This window comes from Clarias gariepinus, chromosome 22, assembly GCF_024256425.1.
Source record: "Clarias gariepinus isolate MV-2021 ecotype Netherlands chromosome 22, CGAR_prim_01v2, whole genome shotgun sequence".
NCBI lineage: Eukaryota > Metazoa > Chordata > Actinopteri > Siluriformes > Clariidae > Clarias > Clarias gariepinus.
The window spans coordinates 4,820,497-4,838,527 of NC_071121.1; the positions used below are offsets into that span (position 1 = coordinate 4,820,497).

The following is an 18,031-nucleotide window of genomic DNA, read 5'->3' on the forward strand; positions in this document are numbered from 1 at the left end:
CGGTCTGTGTGCATGGAGTTTGCATGTTCTCCCCATGCTGGGTGGGTTTAGCCTGTACATGCTAAGCGCTATAGAAGATGAATGAATGAATGTAAGAATGAATGAATGAATTAATTAATTAATTTACATAACACAACAATATACACACAAAAAAGAAAACATGTGCCTTGCACCTCCAGGGTCTGGATTCGATTCCTGCCTTGGATCTGTGTTCATGGAGTTTGGATGCTCTCCCTGTGCTTGGTTGGTTTCTTCTGTGTACTATGGTTTCCTCCCACAGTCCAAAGACATGCAGATTAGGCTAATTGGTGATCCCAAATTGCCCCATAAAGTGTAAAAGAGTGTGTGTCCTGCGATAGATTGGCACCCCATCAAGGTGTACCCCGCTGCAAGTCTCCTGGGATAGGCTCCAGGGCCCCGCGACCCTGTATACAGGATAAATCAATGTAGATTGGTGTGAGAGCAATATTGTGGTAGAATCATTTATTATTATTTCTAATAATAATAATATTTGTTTATTTATATATATATATATATATATATATATATATATATATATATATATATATATATATATATATATATATATTTATTTATTTATTTATTTATTTATTACTATAAAATACAAAATAATTATACTCTAAGAATAAAATATTTTATACATGGTTTATGGATTGAAAAAAATAATACAATTACATTTAAATTTTCACACACTCGGTTTAGTTTTCTTAAAAAAAAAAAAACTATATTAGTATTTTACAAACATTCATTTTAGTCCCCAAATTTGCAACAAAGTATCAATTTTGCATTATTAAAATATACTTTTAAGAACAAGAAGAAGAATACTATTATAAGACTACTATTAGTCATCAATGCTAATATTACCAAAAAAAAAAAAATTCCAAGCTTATTTAAATTCTTTACCTTGTACGCATTACGTCATTATTCGGTCAGGCTCGAGTTTATTCAAATGATACAAAAACAAAACATTGTTGTTGTATTCTCCACCCAGATCAGATCCCTGACCCCGCCTCCTCCATGCGACATGTTGCCATACCACGCCCACCCCCTGGTCGGTGCTTAAGCTCAGGTTTAGTGTCTGTTCTGTGTTCATAGTTACAGCGGAGCGCGCGCATAGAGCAGTATTATTATAAGTCTTTATAATAAACTCAGGAGTGTGTTATCGTTTTATACGCGTCGGATCATGAAGAACATGACTTTTCGACGTGTCAAGGACAGCGGGACGGGCAGCGGGGATATTTACTTTTCATCCTCCAAATCGGATAGTTGTAAAAACATGGATTTACCATCAAGTTCCTCGGAGGTTTATAATTATAAAACCCTGGCGTACTCCGGAGGAACACTGCCCAGGAACTTTAAGAAGGTAAAACAGACTCTTTCAACCTGTTCAACTCCATGTCATCACTTTCATTCTTTTTTGTTAAAGTAAGCTGTACCTCTTTAGTGGTTAAGCCTGGAAACATAAAGTGAACAAATTAATAAATTGATTGTGAATAAGTTGCACATTTAATCTCTCTTTTTTAATGTTATCAGGTATGTTAAGTTGTCTGAATGTTATAATTAGTCAAAAGATATTGCATACAAATGAGGATTTTCGTTTTAAAAAAGTTAATTAAACCCCCCTGAGTAGCCTCTGTCTTTAATTAGGGCGCGTGCAAGTTTTCTCCTTAATTGAACGAGAAACGCCGACGCGCGCGCTCGGGTAAATCAGAAACCTCCATGAGGATAATCGCTCATCATCAGTTCATAAGGAACTTGTTTTAGTTACTTGCTTTCACTCACCTTACCAACCCCCATAGTACTTGCATTTAATAGCAGCACTTTTTTTTTTTTTTTTTAGTTTAAAAGTATTTCTCACCTGCATCCGGCTGCGCGAGACATTCGCACCTGCTTTACTACTACTACAGTATTTGGATTAATCTCACATGGTCAAGCACACTTAAAAAAACACACACACACATTTATTTAAAGATAAGTGTTGATCCAGGTACTGCACAATAAAATGTTTATTCTGAAAAAATACAATAATATATAAGGGGGACAGAAATCTGAATGGTATTTGTTGTACTTTAATATGTATTCTTCTATCTGGGAATGTGGATATGATGTACCTTTTGAAATCATCGAAGGTACTGTAAATCACTGTTTATTTAGCTGGACATTAAAGGTAAAAGTGATTATTTGCCCCTTACTTGGCTGAACCAAAGACCGTACAAAAGATGTACACTTCATGGCAGTTAGTGTGTTGCATCGTGGTCCATGAAAGAATCTGATGGAAAGAAATGAAGCTGAGATCATGGATTAATTAAAATCAAGTGGGTTAGATGATCTTCAAGCTGTAAAGGTAGTAAAGGGCAAAGAGAAGGTTAGAGATGCAAGAAAGTTTTTAGGAGAAAGTGACTCATCTACACTCGAAGCAACCCATGCCAACCTTCAGAGTGTTGATATGACCCGGTTCAGATTTAAAGCATCTTTCTCCTTTGGAGCATATTAGTGCTAACTTGGGAGATTTAAAAGCAATGTTAAAAATTCTCCAAGCATGACACGACTTAAGTTTCACAACTTGATGCCATCAAACCTTTTTTGTTTTTTTTAACCCATGAGGGCTGTTAATCTCTTGAACGACCCTCTGTTGAGAGTAACTGGTGTCATTTCCAAGCCTGAAAAGCTCTTTGGTGGCTCATTTGGCATCCACACATATGGAAGAGTGTTCATGCTCAGCCACGGTGTTGGTGTTCTTATATCCTCCTGTTTAGACCACCCACACACACATACACAAGTCCTGACCAGGGCTTTGACCCCTGGGCTCATTTGACGCACTGTAAGCAGTAAGTAGCCTGTCGTACAATGGACCCCCACTGTGTGGCTGCCCAGGCTTTTTACGAGGCAGCGCAGTGGCCGTATTCTGTATTGTCTGAACTTGCGTTTTTGCGTCATTCTGTACTGTTGGCTCGTCATTACAGTGACCGTGGGTCAATGTGGCTGCCCAAGTGACTGGTTCAGCGGCAGGATCCGGATCTTCCGCTTGAACTCCTCGCCAGTGTGTTTTAATATTGTGAGATAATTACCCGTGACTTCCTTAAAAGATTTAATTCCGTCCACTTTATAATGTCGAGTGATCACAGCATGCATGACAAATGGCAATGCCTGAGACTCCCAGATTACAAACGAAGGTTTGATGTGAATCAGTGGAGGATTTCGTCATAAATTAAAGTCGATTTTTATTGTATCACTGGTGTTTAGGTTTGTGTAAGGCAAAGATTGTTTTTTTGTAAAATCATTTAGAATATATCACAATTTTACAGTGTTTTTATATAACCAGAAATTAAATTATATAATGACATTTAGTGATGTGTAGTATTTTAACCAGCTGGAACTCAGTAAGTATGACAGAAAACATATATATATTATAGTATGTTTACCGATTCTGCTTGCACCCTGGGAGAAACATGACACCAAGGTATACAAAAGTAAATTAAACTACTTGCCACGTGTTAGACGTGTGAGTTAAGCTGCTGATTTTGGGACATAACCAAGTTAGCTGATACTTCTATTACCTAGTTGTCTGTTAACCGGGTAAGGTTGGTGAATAACTAGCTTTATACAACACTTTGTGACTTGATGCATGTAAAAATTTATTCGTAACGCAAACAAAACTGTTTAATTATACAATGATGTCCGTTGAAAGTCGTATAGCACTGTTTTTTAAGTTTTAAAGTGTGTTTACTATTGCATTACGCAACAGGTGTCTTAAGACTCAAAAGGGTCTTGGTGTAGGGGTGTGTGTGTGTGTGAGTGAGAAACCCTGATAGTCAATGTATGTGTGTTATAAGACTTCATGTGAAGGAACAGACCCACCAGTTGCAAGATATGAAGTGTCCACTGTAATCCACCTCCTACACCCAAACCAGCCCCCGGGCCACAACAGTGTATTGTGTGTCCGACAGATTTACCCCACCTCCCCTCCCCTCCTTACAACCTCCCCCGAGGGAGCCTCCGAGCCACTTGGAAATAAATGAAGTCATTGAAGGCCATTCTGGAAGTGTATGAAAATAAAGAAAGACACAGTTTTACTAGACCAGAAGGGCTGAGGGGTACAAAGTACACTTTTACTGCAACAGCACTGTTAGGCCATTGAAGGTGAAACAGCGGTGAATTGACTTCAGACAGAACACAGGGGTGTACACTAGCGGCTCCTTCTCAGAGCGGAGGCCAGGGTGGGTCTCGTCTGGATTTGGCTCGTACCTCAATGCTTTTATTGTGCTGGGATGCGAGCAGCTCGTTGCCTACACACACACAAGCACTGTAGTGTATGTCAAAATGATGGATCGCTGAAGTCGTGCAGTTTCTGCAAACGCCAAATAGTACTTATCTCTACTCTAACAAGTGTGTGAAGGTTGAGGAAGTCAACGCAGTGTTGAGAGCGGGCAGACACGCATTTCAGGTTTTATCTGTTGTGTGATCTAAGCACAGTTTACCTACTTAGACACGTGCGCACTGGACTTTCAGGGATTTTTGAATGTTGTCTGAAAACAAAAACAGTTTTGTCCTTACTGTCAGACATCTGTATTTCTCCTGAAAGCACCAAATACAGAGAATTTGGTTAGATGTTCCCGCTATAACCCCCTCTTATGTTATTTTCTTCCTTAGAACGCAGGTCTACAGAAGTGGAAGCCCCTCATGCTGCCACCCGAACCAGAAAGGTACTTCTTCATCCCCTACTGATCTCTTTTCATGGTTTCACTTCAAGTATTAGTGTTGTTAGAGTGTCTGGATGCATCAGAGTCATTTCCTCAAAATGTAGTGCAAGATTCACACACAATTTCATCATACAGCATTCGAGGGGACTCGTCTTGCTGTTTCAATGGCATAGAGGAATTTCCTCTGCAATAAAAACTGTATAAAGTGTGGACTAACACACAGTAAGGTGAGCTGTTAAGCAAAATAGAATGGTGTGCCAAAGCCAGACCAAAAACACATTTAGATCAATTATTTCCCTATAACATCATGTCCCGAAGTATTTTATTTTATTTATTCCTCAAATATCACAATTTTTCCAAAACTATCAAGTTCCTTCATAAGATCCTTTTGATATTAATATAAGAAAAAAACATTTCGGTTTATCATGGCACAGAAAAGTTGAAAAAGCTTAAAGAACAAAGCCTTGACAAAACACTGGAGACTCCTTCCATAAATATTACATGTCTTTCTTATATAGAAAAAGCCACCACATCAGTGACTTAACATCTTTGATAAACAATGAACCATGTTTCCTCTGTTATTTTCATGACGTACTGTATACGCCTGAGCTGTTCCTATAAAAACGATACCATTAACATTTACATGTGACTTACACGTCATCAGCACCGTCCTAACAATCAGAGAAAGCTCTGTGGAATAAAGTAGTATATTCAAATCCGTTATCATTGACATTGTTCAGTTGTTCGTTCTTTAGAGGAAGGTAAATCATGTATACTGCAGGTGATAGATCTAACTTAAGCTGAACAGCAAACACGAATTGGAAATTCGCTTCTATATTAACAACTTCCCCACACTGGACACTGACGCCTTTTCAACCTCAAAGAGGAAACGTGGTTCAACGAGGAGAGCTGACCTTTTATAACGGCACACCCATGATTGTTTAGACCTAATCAAAACTCTCAGCCCTGTTTGTGCAAGTTTCATTAAGATCGTGGTGTTGTGTGTTACTGTTTTTTTGTTGTTTTTTATTTGGAGCACTGAAATGATCTCTCAGAGGAAGGGAGTTCTGTATAACTGAGTGCACAATGCTATTTTACATTTTTAAAACACACATCTGTTGTAAAGTCAGCATTGAAATAAATCTAGAGCATTCTCCTTATCATCATCATCATCATATGATTTTATGACTTTCGTGACAGAAATGAGTATGTAGCAGGACACGCTCGTAATACCAAAGAGGAAAAAAACACTTTATGTAATTATCTAAATGAATCCTTTAATCATTAAGCCTTAGATTGATGATGCAAAACTTGTCTTTACAGGAAGACCGTCATCCTGGAGAAAAAAGAGAATGAAGCATTTGGCTTTGAGCTTCAGGTAAGATTATTATTTCTTTTTTTTTCCCTGGTGGAGGTTTTTTACCTAGTGGGACAGTGGTAGCTCAATCGGGGGTTACTGGGCTACTGATCAGAAGGTTGGCGTTCGAGCCAAAGCACCGCCAGGCTTCCAATGTTGGGCCTTTGAATAATTCTCTGAACCCTATCTGCTCCAGGGGTACTGTGTCCCGGCTGACACTTGCGTTCTGACAATCTGAAAAACAAAAAAATCACTGTGCTGTAAGGTACATAATGATAAATAACCGAATCTTAATCTTAATCTTTGGTTTATTTAAAAAGTTAAAGTGACAGTTTCATTAGTCCTAACAAGAATGAAGATTACATTCAAATAATACCTATTTTTAAATAAAACCTGTCTAAACTGACCAAAACAAAACAATGTAATAGTTAGCCTAGTTTCAGCTAGCTTGTTAGCAAAGTTGAATACTAGCTTTATGGCTCAAGTTGGCTTAGTACTATAGTTAAGCTATTTTGATACTAGTTAGCTAGCTTAATGATATAGTTAGCCTAATGTTTACTAGCTTGCTAAATTATTTGGTTGTGATAACAAAATATATAAACAGTAGCTCTCTTTATCTGAGCTAAATAAACTAGCTACCTAGCTTTAGCGTGATGCTGTTTGTGTCTTTCCCTTTTCTATTAATTAGTTAATCATCTTGAAGGTATAGTTAAAGATTTAACATTTTATGCTTTCCTGAAGAAACAGCACACAGTCTGAGAGATGAGGTACTTTATTTCTTCTCGCTGACACACAGAGTTCACCTTTGATTCTTTGGCACTGTAGCTTCCCTTACAGTCTCCTTCCTCCTCTCCTTTTACAATACTCCCTCTGTGAGGGTTCGTCCTTACGAAGACCTGTATCTATCGGTCACGGTCACTGAGTGCAGGGTAGATTTTTGGTTTATATTTAGTGATGGATGGCTCGAGCTATTGTAAGACATTGGACCCCACCTTTCCTGCTTGGTCTGATTCAGGATGTGACACTGTGTGATATCGAGCCTTAGGCTGGTTTTCACAGGCCGTTATCATAAATTGGTGTTTTCACATCTTGTGAAGCATCTGGTGCTATATGAGACTAGTTCAAAATGGAAAAAGAACGTAAGACATGGCAATTTTGTCTGTTTGGAACATTTGGAAATGCTTTAAAATCAACATCAGATTTCATTCACAATAATCTCCACGTTTCCGAGCATCTTTAGTCAACATGATTCAGGCTTTTGGGATCTTGCGTCAGTTGTCACTCTTGTTAGCAGACGAATAATTTCACCCTATCGGTTTTATGATGCTTTGTGGTCAAAAATGAATTTCCCAGCTCTTCTGACTTTTGTTTTTTACGTTTTCTTCACTGTAATGTATGAATTAAATGAAGCAGATGTTAGTCAGCTTTACCTCTTTCTATGAGTGAATTTAGTTTCAAGACACCCTCAGCTGCCACACGTGTTAACCTCAATTGCATTGCTGGGGTTTATGTGTAGGAAGCAAGACGTGATGCGTACACACAAAGCAGTCTAATAGATGGGTTTTTTTTCTGACAAAGACTTTGTAGGCTCCATTTCCTACTTGACCACATTCTGTACTGTTTGGGTTTTTTTGAAACTTTCCTTGTAAAAAGGTAAGTAGGTAACTGTGTTGATCAAACTGTAATACTATTGGGGTCCTACTGTGATTCATCATAAAAACTGTTTATTATATATTTAACTAATGAGATCATGGTACTTGTATTGGCACTGATACATGATACTACCTTGGGGTAACTATACTTCTCACCATGACATGGTTTAACAATTATGTTCCTATATTGGGTTAATATTTGATATGGAAGAATATCATGATAGCATATCCTGGTTAAGGCTTTCCAAATAAAGTATTTTGTCTTGGTGGTTAATTATTTATTTGGGTTATAGAACAGTCTCTAAACTATTGGTGTAGGTGTTAGGATGTCTTGGGCTCTGTTTGGGTTTGTCTTGGTTTCTGCTGATGTGGATCTTGGGCTTGATTTGGTTTCTGTTGGTGTGGATATTGGGCTTGACTTGGTTTCTGTTGGTGTAGGTGTTAGATTTGTCTTGGTTTCTGTTGGTGTGGACCCTGGACATGTCTTGGTCTCTTGTGTGGATCTTGTGCTTGTCTTGGTTCGTGTAGGTGTTGGAAGAATGTTGGTTTCTCACCCGTCTTGGTTGGCCAGGATTTTGGATATAACTTGTTCATAAATGCAGCACTACTTATTTCCTTCTGGAAATTAGTAACAAAAGATCACATCACTTCACAAATCCAGTTTCATAATATAATAAATACTACATCTGTCAGAACATTTTAGAATAAATAGTTGAGTTTTCCCAAACATTTCTACAAATAATTTCAGTATCCTGTGGTTGGTTGAGTTTGGAATGACTTGCTGACCGTAGTAGTGCATCAGTTCATTTTACATCTATCAACTATATTTGTAGTGGACATTTTACAATGGATTTTTTCTACATAACCGGATAGCTTTCAGTCTGTCCCAAATGAGACAATGGTGGCAATGATGCACTACTGCAGTTGACATGAGGAAGAGAGGAACCAGACTCAAAAGGGAACCCATTCTCATTTGGGTGAAACCGTATAGCATGACCATAAATTATTACAAACGTTAATCTAGTAATCATAGGTGTTCAACAAAACAGCCAGTTGAATAATCGTTGAAAAGTGTGGTGTTTATTTGAATATGCTTTTACTTCAGCAAAGAATTGCTAATGCCATGCAGAACAATAAGCAAATGAGTCTAACAACCGTCTCTGTGATTACAAGGCTGCTGTGTCCTCTGTGAGACATTAACGACTGTGCCGTCAATCCAGAGCTGTTCATTAGCACTGCAGTAGGAAGCAGCTCAGCTGTTTTGCATGTGGAAGCGCTACCAGTAATCTGCTAGAGTCGTTCTTCCTGTAGCGATAGTTCTATCTTTGTTCGTATGCATCTCACTTCCTCCCTGTCTAATGTTTGAATGAACGAAATCCAAAACACTTAGCGGCTCATGGGGATGTGGTGAAACATATACTGGCCTCCCTGCACATTCTGGTCCTTCTTGGTTTGCTATATTGATCTAAACACAGCTTAGCAAAGCTAAAGGTCTGACCCCAGGGTGTGCTGATTTAACAGCAGAGAGTTTCTGTTCCTTACAAAAAGTTGCTGCCAATAGTTGAGCAACAAACTGCAGAAGTTTGTCAGATTACTGCAATGTCACCCTGAACAGAAAAAGAGTAGAAAGATGTTGAAGAAGTTTCAGGTTGACTTGTTAGATGAGGATGTTATGTACGTGACCAACAGTCTGAGATTGTTTACGACAGACTGGTAAACTGTCAGTCAAAACATTGACCATTTCTAGCTTATGGTGCAGATACATTTTGTAGAGTTCTAACCTTACAGCCACTAGTTTAATATTGTGACTGAATGTTAAGTCATGTTCTAATTATTACACACTTACCTTAATGGACTCTGAATATTAATTTATGGATAAGTTGTATAAAATATTATTCAGGTGGGTAAACAATACTGTGCAAAAGTCTCCTCATTTCTTCATATTTAGCTTTAAAGAGACAGACTTTCCTGTATTTGTAATTAAGTCTTGTGGAATAGTTCTCCAGCCTTCCTGAAAGACTTGTTTAGCTTTAATTTCCAATCCAGTCCCTATACCTGAGCAGTTTTTTGTTTAAGTCGCACAGTAACCTATGAAAGATTCTTGCCTTAAAAAACATCTAACTATATATAAGGCATGAACCAGTGAGAAACAGGTGCGGATGATCAGGCCGGAGATTAGTATACTGCTGATGCTGAATGCTGAGTGGGTGGAACCGATGAGAGGGGAAATGAGATTGCTGCTGAGGTTGTAACATAACAAATTATAAATTGTATTTTCAGGCACTTAAATTTAAGAGGGGGACCTTTTTACAGTACTTGCTGTCCTATCAGTAGGCATCATGACTGTGATATGTAGGTCACTTTGCAATGACCTGTATTTGAAATTTAATAACATGACCAAAATGCACAATAGTCAGGATCTGTTTTTTTTTTATTATTATTCTGCAGTTTAACCCTGCTGGTATTCAGTGGTTTCAGTTGAACACAGCACTAATGTGCAAACTTTGCTGTGACAGTTGTAAAGCGGCTGCTGTGGCTGATTTATTTATTTTTTTTTTTTTTTATCTCTGCAGCCTCCTATTCTTTATTTTAGAAGCCGTCAAAATTCGATCGGTATTAGAAACCACACGTGCATACTGAGTAAAACATTGCACTATGAACTGACAAATTAAAGTTCTCTCTTTTTTTTTCTCTTCTTTTTTTTTTTTTTTACACAAACTATGTGCAGAAGTTAAGAACCTCATCAGACAAGTCAGACCCCAAAACCTGTTTAGGTTTGGGCCAAAAAAAAAATTTGCATAAAAAATTTCATTCACAGCCAGTGGGGCATCTTGAAATTGGGTCATGCATATCCAAAAAAAAAAACAAAAAAAAAACAAGGGTGTGAGTGTGCCCATAGTTATATATAGCAAATCTGTGAGTCATAGTTTTGTTGGTAAAACTACAGTCAACAGCCGTTTATACATTTCAAACTCTTTCCCCTGTGTTTACATGCCTGATCCTTGTGTATATTTACTCGTGTCTGGATAGCAAATGTCCTCGGCACGCGAGGCAGCCTCATTTATCCTCCTATATTTCTTGTTTATCTGTTACAGACGTACGGGCTGCACCACCAGGATGAGAACTCTGTGGAGATGTGCACGTTTGTCTGCAAAGTCCACGAGGACAGTCCGGCTAAGCTCGCCGGCCTTAAAGTGGGTAAGTGTGTGTTTGTACAGTACATTAACACCTCGCCCAGTGTGTTTGGTTAGGCCCTCTGGGTCTAAACTGGTATTTGGCACATGGATACAAAATAACCATATGTGGAAGAAATCAAGAAAGAGGAAATGAAGACAAAAGCAAATAATTTGTCTGGTATTCTTTTATATCGATACTGCCTTGTCACGGTGGCCAATTTCCTTTTGGCAGAGTCACAGCCCCGAAGCAAAAAACTTACCAAGCTTTACTTTGTGCTCCACCACGTCTTGTTTTTTTTTTTCCCCCGAAGGCCTTCTGTCATTGTGTCAACACCAGGGCAGATGTCTGTTTAGTGAAAGGCAAATATGACCAACGTTGTGTTACCTGTTTTTGAGTCAACAAGCCCTGCAGTAGTCTGGTAATAATGCCACATCGAGTTCAGGACGTCCCCTGCCGCGCAGTGTCCCTGTCTCCCAGAACAGCTTGGTTTCTCAATGTGCATAAACTTCATAGTGATTATTTACAATAATGAAGATTCATTCATTTTATAGGGGAAAACATATTTTGGATATCTATTACTGCAGCACAGAACGACACCAACTCTTATAATCGCTTTGTTTTTATGCGCTAGGAGGAGTCTCGCTTAATTTACAGTACTTAAGGGCCATGAAGAAACTCATTCCGACACGTAATTACGATTATGTAATTAAAATGGTTGACATAATTGTATTTTTCCTTTTAAAACACACCTCTAAAGAGGACGAGTGGAGTGTGATTTTATAAACAACTGTTTATCGACACAGAAACGGTACATTGCTGTTTATCTTTTAGCCAGTAATGTTCAAAAAGGCAAAAGTGTTTTACGCCAAAGCCAATGTGAGATTGTTTTTGGTCGTCACATTTTTTTCTCACAAGTGCAGAAACTCCAAGCAGAAGTTAAGTCATGAGCGCTTGAGTCAGGAAGGTCCTGAGGGCAAAGGAAAAAGAAGAAAAACGCAATTTGAACGGAAATTTAATCATGTGATTGTGATTAAGGGTTCGACTGCACAATGTAAAAAAAAAATGAGTATCTGATTACGTACAGTAAATATTATGTACACTCGTCCTATTAAGGATGTTACAGGAGCTTGGATCTTTTTTTTTTTGTTGTTGTTTTGTCCCGGTCAGTCAACTGTCCGAGACAAGAGTTTACCTACTGACATGGTCTGGTGGTTGTGAGAGCTGATGGTATGTTCAGTCTCTACACTTTTATCATATCATCTTCAAAAGTATTCGATTCAAACAAAACTGATCAGAGATCAGCTGTGAAGTAGCTCATGAAGCATGGTCGTCAGTTTCATTTCCTACATTCTCTGCATGCTTTGCTCTTTTGTCCTTTTGTCCCGCCTCTCAGACCTTCATGACCTCATCGTGTTAGGCTTAAAGATTTGAAAGCAATCTTTAATCTTCGAAACTTGCGGGTGGAAATGAGGCAGTCTCTAGAAACAGTATCTTTATAGACCAGTGGCTCTCGAGGACCAAAGCACCCAGATCCAGTTTACTGTTTTTCGCTGCTTTATTACACCAACTTCAATTCACAAAGGCATGTTAATTAGCTCTTTACATAAATCAGACGTTTGAGAGACGTCTACAACGTCCAGGTGGCCCAGGACCAAACTAAAGAGCAAGTTGACTCGGTGCTCCAGTGGTGCTGAGGAAAATATGTTTTAGGTCCCAGATACCTCAAAGGAGATCTTAAGGCTCATACAAACCACAAAGTGGCCTGACATTGGAGATAATCTGAATTAGAATTTTTGCTATGACGTCTGCAACTGAATGAACCTGATCAGACTGTTTTCCGCTACGGTAGTCGTATAAAAGTCAGACACAAAAACATTTAGGGAAATTCTCCATGTCTGCTCGAACAAGAAGATACTCCGGTCTTGTTGTCACCTCAGGCTCTGTTTTTGAAATGTGAGAAACCTATTTGTTTCATAAAAAAAAAAAAAAAACAACAATCAAGTGTCACTTCCTGCAAAGTTCAGAAAGTTAACCGCTCTTTCTCAAGTGGTAAAATTTATGCTGCTCAGCATTTAATACTGTGTGGATAAGTTTCCATTATAGTTTCCATTTTATAAAAAAAATTATAGGCCAGATAGAGTGAAGAATATGAACATACATTCTTCAAGACGCATGAAGCAACTCGCCTACATACACACTGCAAAAAATTATATTTTAGCAAGTAAAAATATCTTGAATATAGTTTAATCTATCTACATTTTCTTAAAAATAAATATAACACACTTACAACAAACCAAATGTATGACTATTAAGCTTATTTCCAGTCAAATATTACTAAAATTGCGAGCGAAAATGTGTTCTATTGGCAGATCATTTTACTGATTTTTAGAAAGAAGAAAAATGGTCTGTCAACAGAACAAGACATTTTTACTCACAATTTTAGTGAATTTGATTTAAAAATCTTGTATTTGGTTTGTTGCCATTTTATTTTAAGAAGTGATGGACAGATTTGGCTAAATTCAAGAACAGCGTGACCAATTTCACCTTGTTTTCCAGGAGACACCATCGCCAGCATCAACGATAATTCAGTCGAAGGAGTTCGCCACAAGGAAATCGTCCAGCTCATCAGAGCATCCGGCAACAGCGTCAGGTGACACTTTTCTTTTCCTTTTCAAATAAAACAAAACACGCAATCTGTTTGCTGTCATTTCAACCCAAATTACTCAACCCAGTCAAAGTGATCTGGTCTATTAGGACTTGATTAAAACCACACACGCTCTTGAGCCGATTAAAAGATAAAAAAGGTTGTGAAAAATAAACCGAGTCTTGTTTATACGCTGAAAGCCGCGAAGGTCTTGCACGAACCACATGAACAAGGAACCGTGCACGGCTTTGCTTTGCTGATTACGGCACCAAGCGGTGCTGTAAACAAGAAAGTTATCAATCTTGTAAAACGAAAAAAAAAAAAAGAATTGAGGTCCCCACATCATATCCGTGTCTTGAAATCAGATCCATGTGTAGGAGCTTGTAAATGGCTGAGCTCAGACTCAGACGCCGGGTGTGTGTGGTGCAAGGATTCATGTTAAAGCTGAGCTTTAAACATGGCTTCTTTTTCTTCTTTTATTACACATGGATTAAGACACAGGAAGCAATTTAGTCACGGTACTGACGTGCAGTTTGTCTGTGTTACGTTTTCTTTCCCAGGTTGGAAACTGTATACAGTAACACTATAAGGAAAGCAGAACTTGAAGCCCGTCTACAGTATTTAAAGGTAAAAACGCACCTCTTGCAAGACTCTCCATGGACTCATAATACTTTGAATAACCCTGCCTTGTTGCTTTCTCTGTACATCTGTTGCAATGCACATGAAGCGCAAACGCACATTCACACTTGCACACATGCCAGCCCCACCCATCCACCTCGTACCCCACCTGTCGCCATGCGCCTGTGCCCTCCTAATCCCCCCCAGCATACCAGTACACAGCTGAACGAGCACATTTCAGACAGAATTGGCACTCAGACGCACATTCCTCTCGGCACAGGCTGTTCTCTGGTGGAGAAGCAGAAGTGGGGTTTAGCGGCATCAGTGAGCATGCAAAAACCACATTGTTAAAATGCAGCGACTTTTTCAGTTTAGATCGTTTGTGTTATTTCTACTTTCGCACTTTTTGAATTCTCAGATGCGGTCCGCGTTTCTTGTAATTTCTTCGTGATTAGGCAGTTTGTTCACACTGGATGCTCAACATAACAGTTAGTGAGACTGTGTAGGTTGTTTTTTGTTTTGTTTTTTTGTCTTGAGGTCGAGTTTTGCAGCATGTATAATGCTCATGCTTTTTAAAACAGTTATAATGCACGCGATAACCGGAACTTTGTTGATTCGCAAATGTTCCATAATATAAAATGTAGCTTTAGATTGGGAAAATATAGAAAGAAGTCATAAAAGGAATACAGAACTTTGGAACATGCTGTTTTCAGTCAGCAACAGTAACTCGACAGAACTGCAGGTTGCATGTTTTCATCCCTAATTACATTGTCTTAAAGTGATGGTTTTATGGGGAGGAAAAAAAAAGTTAGCTTTGCACTCCATGGCTAATCGCTGCATGGCTAGCATTAATGCTATAGGCTACTTCGAATCAGACTTGCTGTGATCTGTACAAATGAATGAAGCCATCTTGGAAAACTAGAGTTGTTTGTCTTTCTGCACAAAGACACAAAGCCCCGCCTCCTGTTTGAAGTTTTAATCATCCCAACATGAGGTTCACTTTGAACTTCTATTTGTGAATCCAGGTTGTTTTACCAACTCATTTATCTTAATAAGTCAATTAGATTAAAGTCGATTAAGATGTTAGGATTTTCGTTAGAATGAGGAAGTTACTTGTTGGAACATTTTTTTTGTTTGTTTTATACAGTATGTCCCGATTTTATAAATATCTGAAGTGAGTAGTGACATTCAAACAAGTAACAGGAACAAAAGCAGAGACGTAGGAAAACATTGCTGTTCAGCTCCAACTGACCACTTCTGTTTTTCGCATGAGAGAAGCCTCGTGGGTGAAATCGAATGTTCTCAGTATTTTGCGAAGTGTAATTGCGTGGGCACATCAGGTTCGACACTAACCGCTTTGTGATTCTGTCTCTCCAGCAAACTCTACATGAGAAGTGGGACGAGTACAGATCGCTGATGGTGCAGGAGCAGAGACTTGTACATGGTGAGACCTCATTAGTGTGTAGTCTTTCTCAAACAGCAGAACAACTTGGATTAGCCAATGGTCTAAAAAAAGAATAAAAATAAAAAAATACATACACACACTACATGTGATGGAACTATGCCCTAATAAAACCCCAGGCGTGGCCGAAGTTGCAAAACTTGACATTTTTAAAAATAGGGAGGCGAGGTTAAAATTCAATGAAACAGATTGCATTATTTTTACCATAAAACGCACAACACGCACACAAATGCAGTAGTTATTTACAAAATGCTGACGTTATCCTTCATTATGACTAAGCAAGCTTGAGAAATCTGTTTGTGGCGTAGGAACACCCATAGTTCTAGATTTTGTTCTGACTCTGGCTGTTACACCAGAAAACTCACTTTATACAGTTATCAATAATGCCAAGAGTTTGCTTAATCAGGCCTGACCTTGATATTTCTCCTCCTTTCCCCTCACAGGCATCGTGATGAGCGACGCAGACCTGTACGAGTCGCTGGAGTCGGCCGGAGTCTACGGCAGCCTGGGTGCTCCGAGCCCCCTGACCTCCCGCTCTCTCCACTGCACAGGCAGCACCAACAGCAGCGCGAGCCACCTGAGCGAGGACGACCCGCTCTACCAGACCTGCTACTACCAGCCCAACAACAGCAAAGCAGACAGCGAGGACGCCAGCGATGGTTCCGTCAGTCTGGATGACAAGCCACAGCGGAACCGTAGGTTCCTCCGGCCCACCAGCGAGTTATTCACCTCGGCCAAAACGTCGCTCAGCCGCAGCGCCAGCACACGCAGTTACCTAAGGGGCTCTTCGTCATCAGCGTCATCGTCGTCCTCCGCACCAGGTCCAGAAAAGCAGCAGTGCGGCGCTTTCAACTCGCTGCAGAGGAAATCCAAACGTACAAGCATCAGACGCAGGCTGCTCAAGTACATCCCAGGTCTGAACCGAGCTCTAGAGGAGGAAGAGAGCAAACTGTGATTTTCACTCAGGGGAAGAAAAATAAGAGACTCACAGACTCTCACTCAGCCAAAGACTGCACCAGGAACATGCCTTTGATATATCAAACCTGACACCAACCATATACGGGAAAACCGACCAGAAAGGAGTATATTTTGAACGTTATTTCTAGTGTAAACAACATCCATTTTCAGTTATTAGAAAACGCTTAAAATGTTGCGAGTGCTTACTGTATAAGTACTTGATGAACAGCTTAAACTTTTTTCCCGAAAAAACTGAGGCTTTTTTTTTTCTGTTAATGTGAAATGTTAAACTGTGTTACGAAACAAAACTGAAGTTGCTTTTTGTTTACCTGGGCTCTTCCTGATGTACTGTACTATTGTAACCGTGGCATTTTGAATGTCTTATCTTCCAACATGCATCGTGAAGAACCCAGGCTGTACCAAACAAGGCCAAAATGAAAGCAATCGGGACCAAAATTCCCAGTATTCAAAACCAAAGAAACCATAATGTGTTACGTCTGTTTATTTTCAGCACTCTGTTAACGCTTGTGCTGGCAATCCTGTTTAGTCAGTCATCATTCGTCATGTACATAATTTGTTTTTTGAATAATTTATTTATTTATTTTCACTAGTTTTTTTTATGTACAAAATGAAGGTTTTTCTGTTGAATTTTTTTTATTCTGTGATGACGTGCATTTTCAAGTGTCTTTTTTTAGAATATACTGTTCGATTATGTCTGATGTCTTTTCTACTCTGAAAAAAAGGTAAAAATAAATGTGTGATATTAGTTGTGTCCTGCATGTACTCACTTCGCACCTCCTACAGGAGTCATTTTGTTTTTAATTTAGTTTGCATCAGTGCTGTTATTTCAGACCTCCTGAACGCCTGAATTTTGCTGCGACGTCATTCTGTTTATTGTATAAATAAAGATTTAAGAGAGTATTTCTAGGAAGTCACCCAAAACAACACATTTAAATAACTGTCACTTGTGGACAGTATATTGTTGGCTCTTTAGGAAGACTATAATAATAATAATAATAATAATAATAAAAGTAGTACAGAAGAATTTGGAGATTATGTAGTACATGGTATCTAGTACACGTGTTCTATAATTGCAGCTTTTTATGGAAAAATCAAGAAAAATTAGGATTAGGTTGAAGTATTTACCAGATTGTAACCTTGATATTATATACCTTAATAATATACTATTATTAAAATAAATATCCCCAACAACTGTCAAATTTCACAAGAAAATGTGTAATATTTTAACAACCATATATAATCGTTTTATTTAAACTAAAATTCTAGTTGCTTTTAAAGAAGTGATTAAGTGACTTTTTTTTTTTTTTTTTACTTTGTAGGTATGTATGTAATAATGGTAAACAAAAACAGGCTATGCAAGTGAATATAGCTGAGTGGTTTGAGTTGTGATGGGTTGGGATTAAGACCAAACAGCTGTGTGGC

The 18,031-nt window shown here is 38.6% G+C and overlaps 1 protein-coding gene across 1 annotated transcript; it reads left to right on the forward strand.

The window, feature by feature from the left end:
• The first annotated feature begins 1,104 nt into the window (after positions 1-1,104).
• Positions 1,105-17,354, forward strand: tamalin (trafficking regulator and scaffold protein tamalin). Its single transcript, XM_053482824.1, has 8 exons — positions 1,105-1,384; positions 4,672-4,724; positions 6,045-6,099; positions 10,826-10,928; positions 13,464-13,557; positions 14,112-14,178; positions 15,547-15,613; positions 16,075-17,354. Exons 1-8 carry the CDS (start codon positions 1,205-1,207, stop codon positions 16,584-16,586), a joined length of 1,131 nt encoding a protein of 376 aa, XP_053338799.1. The 5' UTR covers positions 1,105-1,204; the 3' UTR covers positions 16,587-17,354.
• The last annotated feature ends 677 nt before the right edge of the window (positions 17,355-18,031 follow it).

Excerpts from the sequence above, each read along its gene's own strand:
- tamalin (XM_053482824.1), top strand. The coding sequence starts at position 1,205 with ATGAAGAACATGACTTTTCGACGTGTCAAGGACAGCGGGACGGGCAGC. Across the intron at positions 4,725-6,044 it reads CTGCCACCCGAACCAGAAAG|GAAGACCGTCATCCTGGAGA; the intron begins GTACTTCTTCAT and ends TTGTCTTTACAG. Across the intron at positions 15,614-16,074 it reads GGAGCAGAGACTTGTACATG|GCATCGTGATGAGCGACGCA; the intron begins GTGAGACCTCAT and ends TTCCCCTCACAG.